Source organism: Salmo salar, chromosome ssa13 (genome assembly GCF_905237065.1).
Source record: "Salmo salar chromosome ssa13, Ssal_v3.1, whole genome shotgun sequence".
Taxonomy (NCBI): Eukaryota; Metazoa; Chordata; class Actinopteri; order Salmoniformes; family Salmonidae; genus Salmo; species Salmo salar.
In genome coordinates this window covers 23228491-23255617 of record NC_059454.1, presented here as the reverse complement: position 1 = coordinate 23255617, position 27127 = coordinate 23228491, and the positions used below count along the sequence as shown (strand labels likewise).

Sequence of the window (27127 nt, the reverse complement as noted above, 5' to 3'; positions counted from 1 at the left end):
GTGTGTGTGTGTGTGTATGTAAATATATATATAAATAAAGCAATGGGTGTTAAATTGTAGGACAGCTTCTCTACAAGCCAGCACCGCAGGCTGAGGCAACTTAAAGGCAAATCATCATAAATAACTTCTGTGTTCTGCTTGACCACCATGTCTGAACTCACAAGGAGCATAACAATCCATCTGTCTCAAAGACAAACCTCTTTCCCAGTGAGCTGTTATCATAGTTCACCATCATGCTCCATGGCAACGACATCTACACTCATGAGTGGTAGAGGTCAACCTTGTTTGATCGCAGAGGAGTGCTACCGGCAAAACATTTCAAATGTTTCCCTGGAGAACTCTTCTAATGAATCCAGAGGTGAGGTACAGTGATAGCAGTGGACAACCCTCCTCACCAGGGACCGCAGTGAGTCTGCAAGCAGTGACAGCTCCTGACATTGCACTGTGACTGAGCAAGGTGCAAGCTTGAAGGTTAAACTGCTCTGTCTCACTGTGGTCAACTTGTCACAGACATTTCCTGCCCCCCAGTTGATATAGAGCTTCAAATTGCAATATTATTCCAGTACTGTGTAATAGCTACCCACATAATAATGTATCAATAATTGACTTCTACATGGCCTAACAGAAGTCTATTCAGGTGTGAAGTACTTAACAATAATCTGAAAAGGTGCAATTCCGTATAATTGCACCTTCACTCCATTACCATCATCACATCATAATGCTATATTATGTAGATGCTACAATGCTTTAGCTACGGGTAGGCCCCACTACCTTGACATAGCAATGCTTTCCTGTTCTCCTGTATGACTGGCAGTGGTTTATTCAGCAGCTACTGGTGTTTTAACACATAATGTGAAGGCTTTGACCTGAACATGAGGGATCAGAGCAGTGCTTTGTTCTCTCTCCTTCTTCTTCACTGTAATAACAGGGAGGTTTTTATAATGCCTCTCTTTCTGTCTCCACACCTCCCTGCTGAGAATAACAGGGGAATGAAAAGCCACTGATCCTGCAAGGCCTGTTGTTGCAAAACGCCTCCGTTGAGCCGCTACAGGCAGGCAAACAGGCAGGCAAACAGGCAGGCAAACAGGCAGGCAAACAGGCAGGCAAACAGGCAGGTATCACCACACTGTCACTCTGCTTTGGTCCCACAATATTCCTCTCAACGTCATATGAGGAACCTTGTTCAGGAACACAAGCTATATGGATGCTGTATGATCAAATGGTTTCATATAACAATGACAATTGGATTTAATCTAGAGATGGTACAGAGTTAATCATTACTATGCATTTATCTGTAGTTCCTAGGTTATCCTCATTCATAGGGTCATGTTATTGTCATTTTGTGAAACATACTCAAACATACTTCCTAGACTTGAGCGATATACCATTTATACTGTATACCGGGGTATTTTGAAATACTGACGGTATGATTTTCAATACAGCGGGGGCTGCGGGGTTGGGTACTACGCCACTGCTTACAACTATAAGTTAAATATAACTAGAAGAAATCTAAGATGTGTCAAATAAATTATATCAAAGCTCAGGACACCAACTATGCATTTGGTTTGCTAACTTGCTAGCTAAGTGGCTAGATGTCTAGATCAAGCTTCTTGGTTACAGCAGAGACATTCAATCCCTCCTGGATCTGGGGCCTCATTTATAACCATTGTAAATTTAACACCAAATATAAAAAAAATTGAGATTTATAAACATGGCGCAAGTCATACACAAGCATGTTTCCCATTATAAATCAGACCTGTCGTAAAAAAAAGGAGCATTATAACTTGAAATACGCCCCTAATTCACCTTTAAAGGTAAATGTAACTCCTCTATTTGCTGTATACTTTGGAAGTATTGGAATTAAGCCAAGACAGTATCAAAAAGGAAATAAAAATGGCAAACTTGATCAAATGTCTTTGGAGGTGTTGTCAGAATGTTTTCTTTGCAGTGACATTTACAGCAAAAACGATTGCAAATTGTTGTGGACCTGTCAACAGATCTTTGAATGCAATAATGTTTCCTGAACCTAAATATGCTGCACTGCCCGTGAATTCTGAAACATTGTCTACACAAAAATATTTGATAAAACTACAGTAGGCCTACTTACAGTAGCCTACACACTTCAATGCCACATTTCAATCTGTTAAAATCTACTGTGTTATAAGCCACGCTCCCTGTCGGAAGCATAGAGCAAAACCTTAATGATAATATCATATCTAATAGGCCAATTAAATGAGAGATGTACATGGTCATTTGTTGTATAGCTACTTCGGGAATATTAACTCATCATGGCCAGAAAAGGTGAGAAATGTATTCTGCAACAGTTATGATATACAGTATGTATTATGTTTATAAATTAAATATTGTCTACTTGAGAAATGTGACATTACAGTATTCAGACGTAGCCTACAAACGTCAGTGTAAAAGGTGAACCTTCTGTTCTAAAACGGATCTTCGGATTGGGTCGCATAGAGCAAAATACTGGAAATAGCTTATCTCTATTTACTACTGTGATGTGGGTCCAATTAAATGAGAGATAGGACTGGGCCTCCCAAGTGGTCTAAGGCACTGCATCGCAGCGCTAGAGGCGTCACTACAGACCCGGGTTCGATCCCAGGCTGTGTCGCAGCCGGCCGCGACCGAGAGACCCATGAGGCAGAGCACAATTGGCCCAGCGTCGTCCGGGTTAGGGAGGGTTTGGCTGGCTGGGATGTCCTTGTCCCATCGCGCTCTAGCGACTCCTTGTGGCTGGCCGGGCGCCTGCACGCCGGCCCCGGTCGCCAGCTGTACGGTGTTTCCTCCGATACATTGGTGCGGCTGGCTTCCAGGTTAAGCGAGCAGTGTGTCAAGAAGCAGTGCGGCCTAGCGGGATCGCGTTTCGGCAGACGCATGTCTCTCGATCTTCGCCTCTCCCGAGTCCGAGTTACAGTAACGGGACACAACTAACCACCAATTGGATATCAAGGGGTGAAAAGTACAACAAAAAAAGAGGCATGGGACAAATGGTAGCCTACACGAACTTGTTGTAGCCTACAGGCACGAGCAGCCTATGAAACCCTCAGGCAGGAAAGGTGGGTATTGTATTCTGCAATAATCATGAAAATAAAATAAATAATAACAAATATATGCCTATTTCAAATTATTTTTTAATGCAAAGATAAGAAAAATAAATGTTTAAAGGCAAATGTTTGTATAATGTTATTATATTTAGCTAGGCTAACTGTTTTTTTTGTTACGAATAAGTGTCATACATTCCCCGTTTGCACAAGGCTAAACTATTGCCTTCTTGCAATGCAATACTTCAACCACCTGAAACTGTGCGTACACACGGTTTAAAGGAAGCCGTCTCACGTCAAGTTCAGTTTTTATAAATGCCAACTTTTGAGTGAAATCTGGCACACGCATGTTCTGGGGCATATTTTGTGTGTACGCAACATTTATAAATGAGGCTGCTGTTGCCGAAGTAGTTTTGTACCCCTTGTGTACACATTCTGTAATACCTTATACACCGGGATATGGTACAGAAACGGTATGAAAATCGGGATAACGCCCAACACTAATACTTGCACACTTGCTCTGAAAAATTAGGAACTGTTATTAAATCATTTTTCATTCTCGGATGAATATTACTTTCATCCATCCCCAGCCCTCATACTGTATTGAGTGTGTCTGTGGGACTACTGGTGAGCTCTCTAGCTACCTCCAGCCTATTGTTCCCGGCTAGTCAGGGCTTATTAATGAGTGCTGCTCTACACAGCGGCAACGCATCATCATCACCCATTCAGTGGAGAATAATCCAGCAAAACCAGGTCATTGAGGCTGTTCTGAGGCTGTTCACACCAGCAGTCAGTCAGTCAGTCTCTCACTCTGCTGGCTCCTAATCACATCTGAATGAAGACATCCATTCTGATTACAGTGGAGCAGGCCAATTAACCACAGCCATGTTGTTATTCCTCTCTCATTAGCCATCGAGTGTGTATAAGTGTGTATGAGTGTGATTGTGCGTGCGAGTGTGTGTGTGTGTACACTCCCCCGGCGCTGACAGGCCGGTCCCTCTACGCGTTCGCTCACTGTCGGCTACAGTAGCTCACCACAGCAAAGCAAAGCCAAATGCTCAGGAAGCACAGCTTATTTATAGCATCCTGTTCTAAATTCAATGGATTTTCCATGATTAATAATAATGAGCTAGCTAACTACATATGGAACACAGTAAATGTTAAACAGCCAGGCTCAGTTGAAGTCATGTTGGAACTGCGCATTAACATGGGAGAGACATGTAAGCAATATGGCTATGAGCCTAGTGGGTGTCTCAGGAGAGTGACACATCAGTGGCTGTGTTGTGGTTTTGAATTTGAACCACCAGGCTAATTTTGAGCTTTAGTATTGCCTATGTGGCTGGTAGACTGGGGACAGTGAGGCGGTAGACTTGTGGCTGGTAGACTGGGGACAGTGAGGCGGTAGGCCTGTGGCTGGTAGACTGGGGACAGTGAGGCGGTAGGCCTGTGGCTGGTAGACTGGGGACAGTGAGGCAGTAGGCTTATGGCTGGTAGACTAGGGACAGTGAGGCAGTAGGCTTATGGCTGGTAGACTAGGGACAGTGAGGCAGTAGACCTGTGGCTGATAGATTGGGGACTGTAGGCCTGTGGCTGGTAGTCTGGGGACAGTGAGACGGTAGGCTTGTGGCTGGTAGTCTGGGGACAGTGAGGCGGTAGCCCTGTGGCTGATAGTTTGGGGACTGTAGGCCTGTGGCTGGTAGTCTGGGGACTGTAGGCCTGTGGCTGGTAGTCTGGGGACTGGTAGTCTGGGGACTGTAGGCTTGTGACTGGTAGTCTGGGGACTGTAGGCCTGTGGCTGGTAGACTGGGGACAGTGAGGCGGTAGGCCTGTGGCTGATAGTTTGGGGACTGTAGGCCTGTGGCTGGTAGTCTGGGGACTGTAGGCCTGTGGCTGGTAGTCTGGGGACTGTAGGCCTGTGGCTGGTAGACTGGGGACTGTAGGCCTGTGGCTGGTAGACTGGGGACAGTGAGGCGGTAGGCCTGTGGCTGATAGTTTGGGGACTGTAGGCATGTGGCTGGTAGTCTGGGGACTGTAGGCTTGTGGCTGGTAGTCTGGGGACTGTAGGCTTGTGGCTGGTAGTCTGGGGACTGTAGGCTTGTGGCTGGTAGTCTGGGGACTGTAGGCCTGTGGCTGGTAGTCTGGGGACTGTAGGCTTGTGACTGGTAGTCTAGGACTGTATTAGTGCTGAATGCAGAGGTGCTTGTTGAAGTAATTTCACACAGCCGGACCCTGGTATTATATTACATACTGATGTAGAAAGACTATAGACATAACATCAGGTCCACCATTATTGGCTCCCTTGATAAAGATGGGCAAAAAATACTATTTAATTGTATGCTCCCCCCAAAAATTGGGAAATGATATTATACTAATACAACTGCTCAGAGAAAGATATTTTGTTTAAATTGTGTCTAATGAAAGAGAAGTGTCTGTATTTTTTTTTTAAATTAAAGCATAAATACATTTTTCTACCATTTTCAATAAGAATTATGCAAAGGCTTTGGTTTCTGGTCAAACAGATGGAAAGGGGGTCTTAGACAACATCTACCAGAAAAAGTCTTAAAAAGGGTGAGCACAAATACATCAAACACAACAATGCTGAAATAGAGGCCCATGCCAACAAATATCAACACATATATAGTTTTGGAAAAATGATTTGCCTTCTGTAAGTTTAAGAATGTTGCCTTGTACCTTCTAATTTCGTTACCAGAAATCCACATATCTTTAAGATATTTTCAAATTTCTCTCCCTCATAAGGGAGGATAATGAAAGTTCACAGAAATAACAAGGTAGACCTACCAATTAGTTAGTGTTTTTACTGACTGTTTGTTTATAAATTATTATGTGATTAAAAAACATAATTCTGTTACCAAATCGGTAATGGAATTACTGCAACTAAATTGGCTACAACAGGAAATCATAGTAGTCACAAACCACAGTTGGGTCACCTGCTACTGTCCTCCTTTCCACTGGCATACTGTTATGTTCAGCTCATAGGGTCACCCGCTACTGTCCTCCTTTCCACTGGCATACTGTTATGTTCAGCTCATAGGGTCTCCTGCTACTGTCCTCCTTTCCACTGGCATACTGTTATGTTCAGCTCATAGTGTCTCCTGTTACTGTCCTCCTTTCCACTGGCATACTGTTATGTTCAGCTCATAGGGTCTCCTGCTACTGTCCTCCTTTCCACTGGCATACTGTTATGTTCAGCTCATAGGGTCACCCGCTACTGTCCTCCTTTCCACTGGCATACTGTTATGTTCAGCTCATAGGGTCTCCTGCTACTGTCCTCCTTTCCACTGGCATACTGTTATGTTCAGCTCATAGGGTCTCCTGCTACTGTCCTCCTTTCCACTGGCATACTGTTATGTTCAGCTCATAGGGTCACCTGCTACTGTCCTCCTTTCCACTGGCATACTGTTATGTTCAGCTCATAGGGTCACCTGCTACTGTCCTCCTTTCCACTGGCATACTGTTATGTTCAGCTCATAGGGTCACATGCTACTGTCCTCCTTTCCACTGGCATACTGTTATGTTCAGCTCATAGGGTCTCCTGCTACTGTCCTCCTTTCCACTGGCATACTGTTATGTTCAGCTCATAGGGTCACCTGCTACTGTCCTCCTTTCCACTGGCATACTGTTATGTTCAGCTCATAGGGTCACCTGCTACTGTCCTCCTTTCCACTGGCATACTGTTATGTTCAGCTCATAGGGTCACCTGCTACTGTCCTCCTTTCCACTGGCATACTGTTATGTTCAGCTCATAGGGTCACATGCTACTGTCCTCCTTTCCACTGGCATACTGTTATGTTCAGCTCATAGGGTCACCTGCTACTGTCCTCCTTTCCACTGGCATACTGTTATGTTCAGCTCATAGGGTCTCCTGCTACTGTCCTCCCTTCCACTGGCATACTGTTATGTTCAGCTCATAGCGTCACCTGCTACTGTCCTCCTTTCCACTGGCATACTGTTATGTTCAGCTCATAGGGTCTCCTGCTACTGTCCTCCTTTCCACTGGCATACTGTTATGTTCAGCTCATAGGGTCTCCTGCTACTGTCCTCCTTTCCACTGGCATACTGTTATGTTCAGCTCATAACTGTTTTCTTTCTCTTTCTGTCGTCTGGTGGTCAAAGCAAGGGTGTGACAACAGTCTGGACAACCCCTCCCTCTCACTCTCTTTTCTCTCTCTCCAGTTAATGTCACCTCTCCCAGCTCTTACTGAAACCTACCACCTACCCTCTTTCCATTTACTGTAACCAGCGTCCTCACCCACTGAGCCAGTGATGCCAACTTAGCAATTTTGTTGCTAGATTTAGCAACTTCTCAGACTACCCTGGCAACTTTTTTTTCAAACAGCACCTAGCAACAAATGTAGCTACTTTTAAAAATGTATTTGGAACTTTTAGCAACTTTTGAAAAGTGACTCAAATCAAATGTTATTTGTCACATACACATGGTAAGCAGACGTTAATGCGAGTGTAGCGAAATTCTTGTGCTTCTTGTTCTGACCATGCAGTAATATCTAACAAGTAATCTAACAATTTCACAACAACTACCTTATACACACACAAGTGTAAAGGAATGAATAAGAATATGTACATAAAAATATATGGATCAGTGATAGCCGAACGGCATAGGCAAGATGCAGTAGATGGTATAGAGTACATATGAGATGAGTAATGTAGGGTATGTAAACATTATATAAAGTGGCATTATTTAAAGTGGCTAGTAATACATTTATTACATCCAATTTGTAATTATTAAAGTGGCTAGAGGTTTGAGTCAGTATGTTGACAGCAGCCACTCAATGTTAGTGATGGCTGATTAACAGTCTGATGGCCTTGAGATTGAAAAACAGCTTCTGTCTCTCGGTCCCCGCTTTGATGCACCTGTACTGACCTCGCCTTCTGGATGATAGCGGGGTGGACAGGCAGTGGCTCGGGTGGTTGTTGTCCTTGATGATCATTTTGGCCTTCCTGTGACATCGGGTGTTGTAGGTGTCCTGGAGGGCAGGTAGTTTGCCCCCGGTGATGCGTTGTGCAGACCTCACTACCTTCTTGAGAGCCTTACGGGTGAGGGCGGAGCAGTTGCCGTACCAGGCAGTGATACAGCCCGACAGGATGCTCTCAACTGTGCATCTGTAAAAGTTTGTTAGTGTTTTTGGTGACAAGCCAAATTTCTTCAGCCTCCTGAGGTTGAAGAGGCGCTGTTGCGCCTTCTTCACCACGATGTCTGTGTGGGTGGACCATTTCAGTTTGTCTGTGATGAGTACGCCGATGTGGATAGGGGGCTGCTCCCTCTGCTGTTTCCTGAAGTCCAAGATCATCTCCTTTGTTTTGTTGACATTGAGTGTGAGGTTATTTTCCTGACACCACACTCCAAGGGCCCTCACCTCCTCCCTGTAGGCTGTCTCGTCGTTGTTGGTAATCAAGCCTACCACTGTAGTGTGGTCTGCAAACTTGATGATTGAGTTGGAGACGTGCATGGCCACGCAGTCATGGGTGAACAGGGAGTACAGGAGAGGGCTGAGAACGCACCCTTGTGGGGCCACAATGTTGAGGATCAGCGGGGTGAAGATGTTTCCTACCCTTACCACCTGGGGCGGCCCGTCAGGAAGTCCAGGACCCAGTTGCACAGGGCGGGATCGAGACCCAGGGTCTCGAGCTTAATGACGAGTTTGGAGGGTACTACGGTGTTAAATGCTGAGCTGTAGTCGATGAACAGCATTCTTACATAGGTATTCCTCTTGTCCAGATGGGTTAGGGCAGTGTGCAGTGTGATTGCGTCGTCTGTGGACCTATTGGGGCGGTAAGAAAATTGGAGTAAGTCTAGGGTGTCAGGCGATAGTCATTTAGCTCAGTTACCTTAGCTTTCTTGGGAACAGGAACAATGGTGGCCCTCTTGAAGCATGTGGGAACAGCAGACTGGGATAAGAATTGATTGAATATGTCCGTAAACACACCAGCCAGCTGGTCTGCGCATGCTCTGAGGACGCGGCTAGGGATGCCGTCTGGGCCGGCAGCCTTGCGAGGGTTAACACGTTTAAATGTTTTACTCGCATTGGCTGCAGTGAAGGAGAGCCCACAGGTTTTGGTAGCGGGCCGTGTCGGTGGCACTGTATTGTCCTCAAAACGAGCAAAGAAGTTGTTTAGTTTGTCTGGGAGCAAGACATCGTGGTCTGCAACGGGGCTGGTTTTCTTTTTGTAGTCCGTGATTGACTGTAGACCCTGCCACATACCTCTCGTGTCTGAGCCATTGAATTGCAACTCTACTTTGTCTCTATACTGACGCTTAGCTTGTTTGATTGCCTTGCGGAGGGAATAGCTACACTGTTTGTATTCGGTCATGTTTCCGGTTACCTTGCCCTGACTAAAAGCAGTCAGTTTTGCGTGAATGCTGCCATCAATCCACGGTTTCTGGTTGGGAAAGGTTTGAATAGTCGCTGTGGGTACAACATCACCGATGCACTTGCTAATAAACTCGCTCACTGAATCAGCGTATTCATCAATGTTATTGTCCGACGCTATGCAGAACATATCCCAGTCCACGTGATCAAAGCAATCTTGAAGAGTGGAATCCGATTGGTCGGACCAGCGTTGAACAGACCTGAGCACGGGCGTTTCCTGTTTTAGTTTCTGTCTATAGGCTGGAAGCAACAACATGGAGTCGTGGTCAGATTTTCCGAAAGGAGGGCGTGGGAGGGCTTTGTATGCGTCGCAGAAGTTAGAATAACAATGATCCAGCGTTTTGCCAGCCTGGGTCGCGCATTCGATATGCTGATAAAATTTAAGGAGCCTTGTTTTCAGATTAGCCTTGTTAAAATCCACAGCTACAATAAATGCAGCCTCAGGATATGTGGTTTCCAGTTTACATTGTCCAATGAAGTTCTTTCAGGGCAGTTGATGTGTCTGCTTGGTGGGGGGGGTGGATACACGACTGTGATTATAATCGAAGAGAATTCTCTTGGTAGATAATGCGGTCGGCATTTGATTGTAAGGAATTCTAGGTCAGGTGAACAAAAGGACTTGAGTTCCTGTATGTTGTTATGATCACACCACATCTCGTTAATCATAAGGCATACACCCTCACCCATTATACATTTACATTATAGTCATTTAGCAGACGCTCTTATCCAGAGCGACTTACAGTAGTGAATGCATTCTTTTCATACATTTATTTATTTATTTTTTTTTCTTCTGTGCTGGCCCCCCGTGGGAATCGAACCCACAACTCTGGCGTTGCAAACACCATGCTCTACCAACTGAGCTACAGGGAAGGCCAGAGAGATGTTTGTTTCTGTCGGCGCGATGCGTGAAGAAACCATGTGGCTGTACCGACTCTGATAACGTATCCCGAGTGAGCCATGTTTCTGTGAAACAGAGAATGTTACAATCTCTGATGTCTCTCTGGAAGGCAACCCTTGCTCGGATTTCGTCTACCTTGTTGTCAAGAGACTGGACATTGGCGAGTAGTATGCTCGGGAGTGGTGCACGATGTTCCTGTCTATGGAGCCTGACCTGGAGGCCGCTCCGTCTGCCCCTTCTACGGCGCCGTTGTTTTGGGTCGCCTACTGGGATCTGATCCATTGTCCTGGGTGGTGGTCCAAACAGAGGATCCGCTTCGGGAAAGTCGTATTCCTGGTCGTAATGTTGGTAAGTTGACGTTGCTCTTATATCCAATAGTTCCTCCCGGCTGTATGTAATAAAACTTAACCTGTTAGGGCTAGGGGGCAGCATTGACACGGCTGGATAAAAAACGTACCCGATTTAATCTGGTTACTACTCCTGCCCAGTAACTAGAATATGCATATAATTATTGGCTTTGGATAGAAAACACCCTAAAGTTTCTAAAACTGTTTGAATGGTGTCTGTGAGTATAAGAGAACTCCTATGGCAGGCCAAAACCTGAGAAGATTTCAAGCAGGAAGTGGCCTGTCTGAGAAGTAGTGTTTCATCTTGGCTCTTTTTATTGAAGACTCAGGATCTGTGCAATAACGTGACACTTCCTACGTCTTCCATAGGGTCTCAGAGCCCGGGAAAACGTTGAACGATATCGAGGTAGGCTCTGGCTGAAACACTTTATCGCTTTTGGCAAGTGGCCACTCAGAGTACTATGGGCTTAGGCGCGTGCCCGCTTCAACCGAATGGTTTCTTTTCCTTTGTCTGTTTATCTAAACGCAGATTCCCGGTCGGAATATTATCGCTATTTTATGAGAAAATGGCATAAAAATTGATTTTAAACAGTGGTTGACATGCTTCGAAGTACGGTAATGGAATATTTAGAAATCTTTTGTCACGAATTGCGCCATGCTCGTCACCCTTATTTAGCCTTTAGGATAGTGTCTAGAACGCACGAACAAAACGCCGCTGTTTGGATATAACGATGGATTATTTTGGACCAAACCAACATTTGTTATTGAAGTAGAAGTCCTGGGAGTGCATTCTGACGAAGACAACAAAGGTAATAACATTTTTCTTATAGTAAATCTGACTTTGATGAGTGCTAAACCTGCTGGGTGTCTAAATAGCTAGCCCTGTGATGCCGGGCTATCTACTGAGAATATTGCAAAATGTGCTTTCACCGAAAAGCTATTTTAAAATCGGACATATCGAGTGCATAGAGGAGTTCTGTATCTATAATTCTTAAAATAATTGTTATGCTTTTTGTGAACGTTTATCGTGAGTAATTTAGTAAATTCACCGGCAGTGTTCGGTGGGAATGCTAGTCACATGCTAGTCACATGTTAATGTAAAAAGCTGGTTTTTGATATAAATATGAACTTGATTGAACAAAACATGCATGTATTGTATAACATAATGTCCTAGGGTTGTCATCTGATGAAGATCATCAAAGGTTAGTGCTACATTTAGCTGTGGTTTGGGTTTATGTGACATTATATGCTAGCTTGAAAAATGGGTGTCTGATTATTTCTGGCTCGGTACTCTGCTGACATAATCTAATGTTTTGCTTTCGTTGTAAAGCCTTTTTGAAATCGGACAGTGTGGTTAGATTAACGAGAGTCTTATCTTTAAAATGGTGTAAAATAGTCATATTTTTGAAAAATTGAAGTAATATCATATCTAAGGTATTTGAATAACGCCACAGGATTCAACTGGCTGTTGAGTAGGTGGGATGCAAGCGTCCCACCTAGCCCATAGAGGTTAAGATTTCCTGGGGTAACAATGTAAGAAATAATACATAAAAAAACGAAATACTTCCTAGTTTCCTAGGAACGCGAAGCGAGGCGGCCATCTTTGTCGGCGCTGGAAGTGTGCCTCAAATGCTAAATGCACGCATTTTCCCTCTAAATGACACAAAAACGATTTTCTCGGTCACACACTCAGTCACAACACACATGCCTGGCTGCAAAAGTGCATTGTGAGTGACGTCAGCAGCAGGCGCTCAGCTTGTGCACAGGCAGCAGCAGGCCAGCAGCAATTTCAGCAAATTGCAAATCATTGTTGGCTGACTGCAGCAGCAGCACGGGTTCGATGAGCCAAACCCAATGAATATAGTTGGTCACGAATGTTTGATCTTGAACAGAACTTACACCATCAATCAACATGTCTCAAACCAAATTGTACAGCCAGAAGTACAGAAAAGAGTGGGAGCCTGTACCTGAACAAATGTCAAATCATATTTTTTGCCGAGATGGCCAGTCACTTTGAGTAACATTATTGTGTATTCTACGTAATGACGCAGTTTTACGTTATCACGCAATGACATCACAACGTCATTTAGCAACTTTTAGCAACAAATCAACCTGCCTCTAGCAACTTACCCTGAAAATTAGTTGGCAACACTGCACTGAGCACCAACCCACACCGGATGTCCATGGACGTTGAAAAGTAGTTGAAATTTGGTCAGTCCGCCCTGGCCGGACCAAATCTGAACCAATCATAGACAAGTTTGGGACAGCCCAATAGAGTACTGGACGTTCGTATTCCAATACTTGTGGGTACTCATAAAAAAATGAATCACAGTTCTTTTTTAACAATGAAAATGCTTTGTCTAAATTTGATAAATTAAATTGTGACAATGCTACACAAGGATATACCATGACGTGAAATTATTAATTCAATAAAACAACAATCTTTGGAATGTAGTGTTTATCACGTGCGCCCCATAAAAAGATATACCGTATTAGCCTACACGGGTTTCACGCGTTTGTTATTTTCTGCCAATCAAAGTGGCACTGTCTATAGTCAGGGGCTCCTTGTGTAGTAAGCAACGTGGGAGATCATCAATGCAAAATGGAATTACAATTACAGAATTAAGTTAGTTAAATTTGAAGGAGTAGGCTACAACTACGAGCAACCATCAGGTAGGCTATTGTTTAATCTGAATGGAGTTGTTATAGACAAGGACGGGAAGCGCACGAAAATGGCCTCAATTTTAGCCTAGGTAATGTTAGCTAGCTAGCTGGCTAACATAGCTGGCTATCTTTGCTAGCTTCTTGACATCGATTTGATGCAGTCAAGGTGGAACAGCCAGGTGGAATGATAGATGACCTATGGAAGTTTGTCTAACTAGTCTACGGTTGCTCTCGCTCTCTCCCTCCCGTGTAAAACTCATCGGCTACTGCCCACCGCACTGCTGCAAGCAAGTTGCACCAAAGTCAAGCAAGCCAGTTCCCAAGTTGAAATTTGTGAGTTTAAAACAAATTTTTTTTACATAAATTTCGACTATACGGATATATGAAAAAAATGGCATGATATTATTTTAATAGTGAAATTATTTCAAAATGCCCATCCTCCCTACAGTACGGTACAGTACAGGGCGGCAGGTAGCCTAGCGGTTATAGCGTTGGGTCGAAAGATTGCTGGTTCGAATACCTGAACAGACAAGGTGTGTCGATGTGCCCTTGAGTAAGGCACTTAATCATTTGCTCCAGGGGCGCTGTACTACTATGGCTGACCCTGTAAAACTACACATTTCACTGCACCTATGTATTTCACAATAAAACATGGCAAGACTAATGTTGCACAACCAGGTGTGGAAAGATCTTAGGGACTTACCCAGAAAGACTCACAGCTCTTAGGGACTTACCCAGAAAGACTCACAGCTCTTAGGGACTTACCCAGAAAGACTCACAGCTCTTAGGGACTTACCCAGAAAGACTCACAGCTCTTAGGGACTTACCCAGAAAGACTCACAGCTCTTAGGGACTTACCCAAGTAAGACTCACAGCTCTTAGGGACTTACCCAAGTAAGACTCACAGCTCTTAGGGACTTACCCAGAAAGACTCACAGCTCTTAGGGACTTACCCAGAAAGACTCACAGCTCTTAGGGTCTTACCCAGAAAGACTCACAGCTCTTAGGGTCTTACCCAGAAAGACTCACAGCTGTAATTGCGGCCAAAGGTGCTTCTAAAAAGTATTGCCTTAGGGGTGTGAATACTTATCTAAATGAGATATCTGTATTGCATTTTCAATAAATGTGCAAAGATTTCTAAAAACATTATTACGCTTTGTCATTATGGGATATTGTGTGTATATAGGTGAGAGAAAAAAACTATGTAAACTTGTGAATTCAGGCTGTAACACAACAAAATGTGTAATAAGTCAAGGGGTGTGAATACTTTCTGAAGGCACTGTCTGTCTGGGGAGTTTATTAGCAGCGGCAGCTGTTGATGCATACTAAATGTTATTGGAAGACTGGAAATGTAGAGGAACTAGAGGCTGCTACTGTAGTTATGCTGATTGACACTACTCATGTGAGAGGATAAAGGCTTAATTAGCAGGATGGGTTATGGGCCAGTTCCACTAACTGACTGAATAGAGGCCCCAGTCTATTGTGTTTCACAGTGAGTCACTGGCAGAAATGCTGCAATGTTAGTACAGTGGCTTTGCTAGTGATGCTGCTCAGTGGGTGAGCCCCCCCACCCCCACACACGGCAATGACAGGCAGAAACCTCCAGGGCTCAGACCCTCTCCTTCCCCGTCAACTCAGTAAGAAAGGACAGCCAGTACAGAACACAATAGGCCGGAGGACAACAAAGATCAGGGGCGGAAAGAACAGAGAAGGCCTGAATCTACTGTATATCAACTACACAGACCCAGCTTTAGGGTTCTCTCTATTCTCAGAAAGCCCAGAAACACACAAAACTTGAGAGGCAGGAATAAGAGTGTAATTCACCATCTGCTTAACAGGAACATATGCGCGGATTACTAGTGCTGAGTGCTTTTTGAGGTCGGTTCAATAATTTAAAACAAAAATCAGTTTTCGATTTCGATTATTTTCATTTGATGAAATAATGACATTAAAATAATTTTTGGCCTTTTTAATGGAAATTCCAAAGCCAAAAATAGTTCATTTAATTGCCAAAACATAGAAAATATTCCACTGTTTCTGTCAGGTTCACATTGATCAAGAAAAGGAAGTAATACGTAATAAAATAGTTTATATTGGATCTATATATAATGACTCATGTCTCCGCCCTAACATTGGCAGTTGTTCTCCCAAAGGCGGGAAAGCAGGCAACAAGTTTAGGCCCAAAATAATCCGGTAGAAACGAATTGGGCTTATTTTGGACAGATTTTCGCCTCTTCTTCTCTGACCCGTCTTTGTCCAAGCCGGACAAAAAACACTGCAATGGATTATCGTCATTGAAGTTAATTACCAGGTTTCGGTGCTGAACTAGGTTGAATATTTGCTTAACGAAAACTACAACTCCCTTCAGGCCAGCGTCCCACATAGTTCTTGACTTGATTTTTCTCATGTTGTGAATGATTTGATTTCACTCTTGAGAAAAGGCGCGATGGGCTCACAAAAAAAAACTAATTGGAATTCGAACAATTGAACAGACGTCAGTTGTCAGACGTCAGTTGTTAAATAACAAAAAAAGAAACACGAAATGTTGATTATTCGCACAGCACTATTGATAACCCAAGATATTAAATCCATATACTATGGAGACAAGGAGCTCGAGCCAAGAGAGTTTATTTACTAGGGACTAGTGAAGGGGGGGAATGGACACAGCTACATATCAGGACATCATTTTTAATTAAATATCGTGTCACATTGTTTGGACAATATTGTAATATTATTGTTGCGCCAGTTGGCTGTTCCTGCTCCAAAACTCCAGTATTGTTCCTTCATAGCTTGTTCTCCATCTTCTTTTTAAAGGTGCTACACCTAGAACTTCGCAGAATCTCTCCCATATGTGGAAGCTAGGTGAATTGCAACAGCACTAGGCTACATTCGAAACGAAAATCTCCCTGCCCCCACATCCCATTTCCCCGTAACATGGCGGAGACTCACTCTTCAGCCTTTTACTTTCGGTTTTATATTTCACAGCGATTTAGACGGTACAATGATTCCCTACACTATGCCGTGCTTGTTTTCTCACAAATTGACATTGAGCGAACAGCGTAGAATTTTAGCAACAAAGAAATGACAGCGCAATTTCTACATTGGCCACTTGAACAGAGTTCCACTAGATAACACAGCCACAAGTCAAATCAAATCACATTTTTACCCAGACTATTCACATTTATGTAGGTAGAGTTAATTAAAGTGACTATGCATAGATGACAACAGAGAGTGGCAGTGGTGTGGAGAGGGGAGGGGGGCAATGTGAATAGTCTGGGTAGCCATTTGACTAGATGTTCAGGAGTCTTATGGCTTGGGGGTAGAAGCTGTTTAGAAGCCTCTTGGACCTAGATTTGGCGCTCTGGTACTGCATGCCGTGCAGTAGCAGAGAGAACAGTCTATGACGAGGGTGGCTGGAGTCTGACAATTTTTAGGGCCTTCCTCTGACACCGCCTGGTACAGAGGTCCTGGATGGCAGGAAGCTTGGCCCCGGTGATGTACTGGGCCGTACGCACTACCCGCTGTAGTGCCTTGAGGTTGGAGGCCGAGCAGTTGCCATACCAGGCAGTGATGCAACCCGTCAGGATGCTCTTGATGGTGCAGCTGTAGAACCTTTTGAGGATCTGAGGACCCATGCCAAATCTTTTCAGTCTCCTGAGGGGGAATAGGTCTTGTCGTGCCCTCTTCATGACTGTCTTGGTGTGCTTGGACCATGTTAGTTTGTTGGTGATGTGGACGCCAAGAACTTGAAGCTCTCAACCTGCTCCACTACAGCCCCGTCGATGAGTGCTCGGTCCTCCTTTTCCTGTAGTCCACAATCATCTCCTTTGTCTTGATCACATTGAAGGAGAGGTTGTTGTCCTTGCACCACATGGTCAGGTCTCTGACCTCCTCCATATAGGCTGTCTCATCGTTGTCTGTGATCAGGTCTAACATGGTTGTGTCATCAGCAAACTTAATGGTGTTGGAGTCATGCCTAGCCGTGCAGTCATGAGTGAACAAGGAGTACAGCAAGGGAACTGAGCATGGACCCCTGAAGGGCCCCGTGTTGAGGATCAGCGTGGCGGATGTGTTGTTATCTACCCTTACCACCTGGGGGCAGCCGGTCAGGAAGTCCAGGGTCCAGTTACAGAGGGAGGTGTTAAGTCCCAGGGTCCTTAGTTTAGTGATGAGCTTTGAGGGCACTATGGTGTTGAACGCTGAGCTGTAGTCGTGAATAGCATTCTCACATAGGTGTTCCTTTTGTCCAGGTGGGAAAGGGCAGTGTGGAGTGCAATAGAGATTGCATCAACTATGGATCTGTTGGTGCAGTATGGAAATTGGAGTGGGTTTAGGGTTTCTGGGATAATGGTGTTGATGTGAGCCATGACAAGCCTTTCAAAGCACTTCATGGCTACAGATGTGAGTGCTACGGGTCGGTAGTCATTTAGGCAGGTTACCTTAGTGTTCTTGGGTACAGGGAATATGGTGTTCTGCTTGAAACAGGGAGAGGTTGAAAATGTCCGTGAAGACACTTGCCAGTTGGTCAGTGCATGCTCAGAGTACACGTCCTGGTAATCTTTATGGCCCAGTGTCCTTGTGAATATTGACCTGTTTAAAGGTATTACTCACATCGGCTGCGGAGAGTGTGATCACAGAGTCATCCGGAACAGCTGATGCTCTCATGCGTATTTCAGTGTTACTTGCCTCAAAGCGAGCATAGAAGTTATTTAGCTCGTCTGGTAGGCTCGTGTCACTGGGCAGCTCTCAGCTGTGCTTCCCTTTGTAGTCTGTAATAGTTTGCAAGCCTTGTCACATCCGACGAGCATCAGAGCCGGCGTAGTATGATTCAATCTTAGTCCTGTATTCAAGCTTTGCCTGTTTTGATTGTTCGTCGGAGGGCATAGCGGGATTTCTTATAAGCTTACGGGTTAGAGTCCCGCTCCTTGAAAGTGGTAGATCTACCCTTTAGCTCAGTGTGAATGTGAGGTCCCTGGCAATTCCCAACCCTACTAGGGACTGGGGAGAAAAGCACCTCGCCTTGACATGCCAGTCAAGTTTTCCAGCCCTAGTCACATCAACGATGTATACTTATTCTAGCTTTAAACCACTCCATGGCTTCACTCAGTCTCCTAAGACACTCCCATATAAATCTCCTGCCAGATAGACTGTATGAGGAAATTACAATGTGACAGCGAGTGACCTTGGGTTGCACTCATACCCATCATTTTCCCCATCATAATGGCCACTAGTGGACACTGAGGCACCTCATCAGTGCCTGGCTGCTACTATCATCAGCAGACAGGATAATCACTCATGTCTCTGCTAGCATGTTTTATTACAGAGCTGGTCAGCTATAGACTAGAGCACCAGAACCTACTCAGAGAGATGGGTGGGTGGATTGAGGAGGGAGATGGAACGGGAGAGAGGGAACGGGAAAGATGGTCATCAGAGTTAATAAAGTGTTACCTGAATACTTGCCTTACATCATGTGTAACAGTATACATACCTGACCATTTTGGAGCTTTCGCATTCAGATCTGAAAAACAAAGAGGCTACTGATTAGTATATTCATCAATTCATTGTGAATACATTTATCAGACAATCTAATTGAAAAAAATCTCAATTTATCAGGGACGATACGACAACGTAAATGACAAACCAGCCTGGTTGCTTCATTCAGTCAGTGATTAATTGTGAGTTTTAGAAGTAGTATTACAGAGAACCTGCAGCACTGAGCACTGCACTGTATGAATAGGGAAGAGCCAATTGAAAAGATGCAGTACAATACCAGCAGTCATAAATCAACACACTGCTGTGCTCAAGTCCTTCTCATGGTCTACATGTCAACAATACCAGGCGCAGTAAAGAATTCAAGCAATAAACTAGAAATCCCTGACAATATTGCTGTACATTGTGTTGCAAATAATACAATGCAATTACATTGACATTCCATCGGAGAGAGAAAACGTTATCCAGTGTGCCACTGTGGAGAAGCAAAGGGTTATTTCAAAACACTTTCGAAAAATATAAAAAAAACATTTGGCCAATGTAGGTTTTCCCCATGCTCATAATGATAGAGACCTATCTCTGAGACAAGCTCTGCTGGAATAAAGCTCCACATTTTTTAGACACTTCAGATAACTCAAGACAAAGCTGGTCTAACTCATTTCAACCTTGCAGAGGTAACAAAAACTGCTATATAAGAACTGGATATGAGGAGGATGTGTCCATTACATAGTGCTCAATTCTTGAAGGAGGGGCTCAATCTTACATGGAATTACAATTCATTGAGTTAGTACTTAAACTAAGTTAGCACCCAAGAGACCAGTATACATAGCTATCCTGCATCAATATCCTAAGCTTAAATGGGTCTCTGGCCCTACACAGAACATTGTCCATTTGCAACCACACTCTTTAAACGCCCACACCAGTAGAAATTCGCTTTTTCGAGCTGAAAGACAAAGGCCAGAGCTGTCCCATGATGTTGCACAACAATTTAAGTCAATAAGTCATTGTTTTAGTCAAAGTATGATATATCTGGGCTTGAAGTGACAAATCTGAACTGCCCACTTTGTGCAAATCCATGTGAATGCTGTGTCTTTTCCTATGATATAGAAATTATTTTTTACCCTACGTTTTGTTTCAGGGCTGGTTTTTTGTTGAATGATACCACCCACCAGCATGGCTTTGTTTATTAATCAGAAACAGCTGCAAAGTTATTCCTCTTTGCAACTGATGAGCCAAACAACCTTGTGTCCACTTGGCCACCTTGAGCCACGGAGCACATTAAATTACCGGGTGCAAATGTATGTTTTGCACCTCCACTTTTTTTTTTTTTAAACAATAAAATTATCCTAATCCATTGGATAGTTTGTTAATGTTCACTTATTTGTTAAATTATTTTTGTACTTTCACCCCTTTTTCTCCAAAACACGACCCTGCCAAGCCGCACTGCTTCTTGACACTTAACCCGGAATGTGTCGGAGGAAACACAGTCTAGCTGGCGAACAGGGTCAGCTTACAGGTGCCCGGCCTGCCACAAGGAGTCACTAGAGCGCAATGGGACAAGGGAATCCCGGCTGGCCAAACCCTCCCCTAACCCGGACGATGCTGGTCCAATTGTGCACCGCCTCTTGACACAGCCTGGGATCGAACCCGGGTCTGTAGTGACGCCTCAAGTACGGCAATGCAGTGTCTTAAACCTCTGTACCACTCGGGAGGACCACATTTTCACTTATTTTTGAGCTAGATTGTATTAAGCTAGACTGTATTAATATATATATATATATATATATATATATATATATATAGTATATATATATATTATATATATCACATATATATATATATATATATTTTTATATTACCATTTTATATAATAGTATGATTGCGTGATATGATAGCATTTAGCAAACCCACTCGCTCCGTCGTCCCAAGATGAATGTTTTTGACCACTAAAGTTTTGCATCGCTACACGCTCCACTGCTTTGAATGGTATAACATTAGCTATGAACCACAAGTTCCTATCCAGATAATTAAAAGGCACCTGCAAAATAAAATTCAAGGAACTCATAGTTCCATGTTATCTGCGGCGTACATGATCATGAGCAAAGTCATTGTAGCCTATCATTTCACTTCCCCTGTGAGAACCATGAGCACAGGTTGACTTGGCTTTGCTTGTACCACAGCCGAAGACTGCCAGCAGCCTGCCTACCTACCTGACGTTGCAGTGTCATAACAATAAACAAAAACGCATATCAGCTATCTTTCAATAGTTATCCAAATTACCGGAGCATCATCTTACTCTTTCTAGCAATTTTATGGCAGATTCCCGGCCGCAATTTATGGAAGATGCCAAAACCTTGGAAATAACAATAGATCGTGACGTCAAAGATTGGCCAGTGGTTTACATCTGTGGCAAAGTCTTCCCTAAATCACTGCTTATGATTTACGGAAGGCTTCCAACTCCAGAACCAACCATAGAGCCAACTGGCTAATCTTTTGAATACGGTGTAGTAAAAGAAATACAACCGCAACTACAGATAACATCAGCTGGCTAAGTTAGCAAGATAGCTAGCTACACTGATAGCTGTCAGTGCCTTATTTGTTGATGATCAACTCCACATGGAAATTTCCACACCCAATTCACAAATATGTATAAATAGCCTTTGCTATTCATCCGAGGTGGAACCTGAAGGTGCATTTCCTCTCCAGGACAAGAAATTACATCAAAATAGTGGCGGCCATGCGATTCCACAGGAGTATACAGTACTATACACAGACAGAATGTAATAAATGCCACTATACCATTTAAGGGAAAGCGCTCCGCACATGGCTGTTCTCTGGAACACTGCACTCGGAGCCAATAAAGCTACAGGCTATATCTAGCAAAATGTATGTGCCGTCATCGCTTACTCATTCTCCTCATATGGAGTAGGAGGAAAGCAATACGAGTTGAAAGTTACCTTGCCTAGCTTGGGCATTTTCACTAATTATGAATGGACAGGAAATTGCTTGAGTTTCTTATTGTAAGTTGAGCTGAGAATAAAATCTAAAGTATGTGACTACAGCCTTTTTCCTAATTATGGGGGAATTTGAATTGTTGAATGAGGCGATGGTGGTCCTTTGGAATTATAGAACTTCATTGTTGTTTTCAACAGAACCATCTGGACTCTCTGGGGCTGAAGATTCGCTGCTGGCTACCTCTCAACACTATACTATCACACATGGCTACCTCCCTTCCACTCCTTCTTTCTCCCATTTCCCGCACTTCTATACCCTGCTGATCACCCAAGTCTCTTTCTCCTCAGAGTACATCGGCAACAGAGGGACAGCAGAGTCATCTCTCTCTCTCTCTCTCAACTCACCATCAGCTCTACTCCTGAGATATTAGAAGAAAAGTACTTAAACGTCTATATGGAGCTCTCTGTGTATTTGTTTTATCCTCAGCCATACAATCATTTAATTCCCAACAGAGGAGAAACTGAAACAGACAAAAATGTGATTATTTGATTGCTGGCAATGGCATTTGGTGCTGCTGGTGCCATCTCTCATTGTTGTTGTCAGCACATGATATGCAGGCTTCACACAATCGTTTTGAAATCTATTTGATTTAGACCAGGGATGGGCAACTCTAGTCCTCAGGGGACTGATTCGTGTAACAGTTTTGCCCCAGCCCCAGCTAACACACTGGACTCCAATAACCACCTAATCATGTTCTTCAGTTTAGAATGCAATTAGTTTAATCAGCTGTGTTTGCTAGGGATGGGGGAAAAAGTGTGACACCCCTCCTCCGGCCCCTGAGGTCTGGAGTTGCCCATCCCTGATATAGACAAACCACAGCTACCCATTTTAACAAACAGGTGTTAAATCTGTGTCACTCTCTGTCTGTGTGCCTCTGTATCCACTGATGTGTCTCACCCATATTGTGTGTGTGTGTGTGTGTGTGTGTGTGTGTGTGTGTGTGTGTGTGTGTGTGTGTGTGTGATCATGTTTAAAGTGCTCTGCACATTAGAATATTTGCCAAAGCTCTACTACAAACGGAACAAATACTGCTGAACAAACCAATCACCAAGTGGTCCAGTGAATTCGTTAGAGCAAACCCCCATCACATTCACCACTGAACCTGGTCGAGCTGAGCAGAGCAGCAACATTGGGTCAATATGAAGCGCTGAGAATCATTGACACACATAGCACAGCTCCCGTCCAATGCATTGCCAACTATTGTAATATTGATTGGTGTTCATACTAACCCTGTACCAGTGCAGCATGATAGGCATGCAGACATTACTCACTAACCGAGAAGTCCCATTGAATCATCACCCCTAGAATCATTTCTTGAATGAGAAACGCCATTTCCTTGAGCCCCCATTCGTGTCTGACAGGCTCAGAGCTGAGAAAAAAAAGTGACTGGGCTGCTTGAGTGGTCAAACTCTGGACAGCTCCTTTCCCACATAGACAGGCCATGTAAAGCTCTAAAAACCCTTTCAAAGAGAAGGCTACAGATGAGGCCTTTGCAATTTACAAGGATACTCAAATTCTGTAAAAATGACACATTCAATAGAAGGATGGAAAGTGAAGCACGTTGAATAGTAGGTTACAACATTATCCATTTATTTTCAAAAATGTAATTATATCGCTTTATATTCCTGTCTGGGTGAAGGGGATAGGTGACAATTTTTCAAGCCTTGAAAAGTGCTTTGGAATAACTCCAAGGAAAAATATGTAATACTGAATAATACATGACAATTCAAATAGTATGCACCTTTGAAAATACAGATTTACCTCTTTAAATAGTGCATTTACAGTACCAGGCAAATGTTTGGACACACCAACTCTTTATTATTACTATTAGCTACATTGTAGAATAATAGTGAAAACATCAAAATAACACATGCCATGTAGTAACCAATAAAGTGTTAAACAAATCAAAATATATTTTATATTTGAGATTAGTCCCCCTTTGCCTTAATGACATCTTTGCACAATCTTGGCATTCTCTCAACCAGCTTCATGAGGAATGCTTTTCCAACAGTCTTGAAGGAGTTCCCACATATGCTGAGCACTTGTTGGCTGCTTTTCCTTTTTTGCGGTCCAACTCATCCCAAACCATCTCAATTGGGTTGAGGTTGGGTGATTGTGGAAGCCAGGTCATCTGATGCAGCACTCCATCACTCTCCTTCTTGGTAAAATAGCCCTTACACAGCCTGGAGGTATGTTTTGGTTCAATGATAGGCCCGCAAACCAGATGGGATGGCGTATCGCTGCAGAATGCTGTGGTAGCCATGCTGGTAAAGTGTGCCTTGAATTCTAAATAAATTACAGACAGTGTCACCAGCAAAGCACCCCCACACCATCACACCTCCTCCTCCATGCTTCACAGTGGGAACCACACATGCTGAAATCATCCTTTCACCTACTCTGTGTCTCACAAAGACCAAAAGGAAAGATTTCCACCGGTCTAATGTCCATTGCTCGTGTTTCTTGGCCCAAGCAAGTCTCTTCTTATTATTGGTGTCCTTTAGTAGTGGTTTCTTTGCAGTAATTCGACCATGATTCACGTAGTATCCTCTGAACAGTTGATGTTGAGATGTGTCTGTTACTTGAACTCTGAAGCGTTTATTTAGGCTGCAATCTGAGGATGAACTTATCCTCTGCAGCAGAGGTATCTCTGGGTCTTCCTTTCCTGTGGTGGTCCTCATGAGTGCCAGCTTCATCATAGCGCTTGATGGCTTTAGCAACTCCACTTGAAGAAACTTTCAAAGTTCTTTACATTTTCCGGATTGACTCACCTTCATGTCTTAAAGTAATGATGTTCAGTCATTTCTCTTTGCTTATTTGAGCTGTTCTTGGTAGGGCTATCTTCTGTATACCACCCCTATCTTGTCACAAAATGACTGATCGGTTCAAACGCATTAAGGAAAGAAATTCCACAAATTAACTTTTAACAAGGCACACCTGTTTGTTGTAATTCATTTGAGGTGACTACCTCATGAAGCTGGTTGAGAGAATGCCAAGAGCCTGCAAAGCTGTCAAGGCAAAGGGTGGCTACTTCGAAGAATCTCAAATATAATTTGATTTAACACTTTTTTGGTTACTACATGATTCCATATGTGTTATTTCATAGTTTTGATGTCTTCACTATTATCCTACAATGTAGAAAAGAGGAAAAAATAAAGAAAAACCCTTGAATGAGTAGGTGTGTCGAAACTTTTGGCTGGTACTGTATATGATAATTAATGTACTCGATAACACATGAGCTTTTAGGATGCATTTTTAAGAGTGAACTTTAAAAAACCCAACTGCAACGGTGTGATTTGAATGAAAACATACAGTGCCACATCATATCACCACTACAAAAGCTTTACTTTCACTAGTGCTTGAATTATGACCACTATAACATGCAACCAAATAAACCAACATTTGTAATGCATTCAAAAAGCAGGACAGGGGGCAGAAAGCACTTATATCAATAATTGATCTTTATATTTGCAATGTAAACATTGCTCTATATTAAATCAAATCCAATTATATTGGTCACATGCTTTGTAAACAAAAGGTGTGGACTAACAGTGAAATGCTTCCCAACAATGTAGAGATGGAAAAAATTTAAAAGTAATAGAAAAGTAAAACACCTAGTGATAAAAGTAATAGACACACAATGAGTAATGATAACTTGGCTATTTTCACGGGGTACCAGTACCGAGTCTTTGTGCTGGGGCACGAGGTAATTGAGGTCAATATGTACAAATAACTAGGCAGCGGCGACCCCAACTGTTTTGAGGCCTACCTGTTTATTAGCTAAAAACATGCTTTTTTTATATGTATTCAGACCCCTTCACTTTTTCCATATTTTCTTACGTTACTGCCTTATTCTAAAATTGATAGTTTTTTTTCTCCCTCATCAATCTACACACAATACCCCATAATGACAAAGCAAAAAAAAAGCAGGTTTTTAGACATTCTAAAAGAAATATCACATTTACAGAAGTATTCAGACCCATTATTCAGTTCTTTGTTGAAGCACCTTTGGCAGCGATTACAGCCTCGAGTCTTCTTGGGGAAATTCCCACCAAAGAAACAGTGACTTCAGAAAGTATTCAGACCCCTTGACTTTTTCCACATTGTTATGTTACAGCCTTATTCTAAAATGCATTAAATAAACAAATCTTCAGCAATCTACACACAATACCCTGTAATGACAATGCAAAAATAGGTTTTTAGAATGTCTGCACATTTATTAAAAATAAACAGAAATATCTTATTTACATAAGTATTCAGACCCTTTTCTATGACACTCGAGATTGAGCTCAGCTGCATCCTGTTTCCATTGATCATCCTTGAGCTGTTTCTACAACTTGAGTGGAGTCCACCTGTGGTAAATTCAATTGAGTGGACATGATTTGGAAAGGCACACACACCTGTCTATTTAAAGGTCACACAGTTGACAGTGCATGTCAGAGCAAAAACTAAGCCATGAGGTCGAAGGAATTGTCTGTAGAGCTCCGAGACAGGATTGTGTCTGGGAAGAGTACCAAAAAATGTCTGCATCATTTATGGTCCCCAAGAACACTGTGGCCTCCATCATTCTTAAATGGAAGAAGTTTGGAACCAACAAGACTTTCTAGAGCTGGCCTCCCGGCCAAACTGAACAATCGAGGAGAAGGGCGTTGGTCAGAAAGGTGACCAAGACCTCGATGGTCACTGTGACAGAGCTTAAGAGTTCCTCTGTGGAGATGGGAGAACCTTCAAACCTTCATCTCTGCAGCACTCCACCAATCAGGCATGACAGCCCACTTGGAGTTTGCCAAAAGGTACCTAAAGACTCTCTGGTCTGATGAAACCAAGATGAATCTCTTTGGCCTGAATGCCAAGCGTCACGTCTGGTGGAAACCTGGCACCATCCCTACGGTGAAGCACGGTGGTGGCAGCATAATGATGTGGGAATGTTTTTCAGCGGTAACGACTGGGAGACTAGTCATGATCGAGGCAAAGATGAACGGAGAAAAGCACAGAGAGATCCTTGATGAAAACCTGCTCCAGAGCGGTCAGGACCTCAGACTGGGGGCGAAGGTTCTCCTTCCAACAGGACAACGACCCTAAGCACACAGCCAAGATAATGCAGGAGTGGCTTCGGGACAAGTCTCTGAATGTCCTTGAGTGGCCCAGCCAGAGCCCGGACTTGAACCCGATCGAACATCTCTGGAGAGACCTGAAAATAGCTGTGCAGCAATGCTCCACATCCAACCTGACAGAGCTTGAGAGGATCTGCAG

At 43.4% G+C, this 27127-nt stretch overlaps 1 protein-coding gene across 2 annotated transcripts in view; it reads right to left on the bottom strand.

Annotated features, from left to right (window-relative positions):
- The window catches only part of LOC106566761 (IQ motif and SEC7 domain-containing protein 1), a 234785-nt gene that overhangs the window by 165747 nt on the left and 41911 nt on the right, over positions 1–27127 (bottom strand). For both annotated transcript variants that reach the window (XM_014135133.2, XM_014135127.2), the window contains exon 2: positions 18861–18890. In XM_014135133.2, the coding sequence (XP_013990608.2) occupies positions 18861–18890 (30 nt within the window). The remainder of the gene's footprint in view (positions 1–18860; positions 18891–27127) is intronic.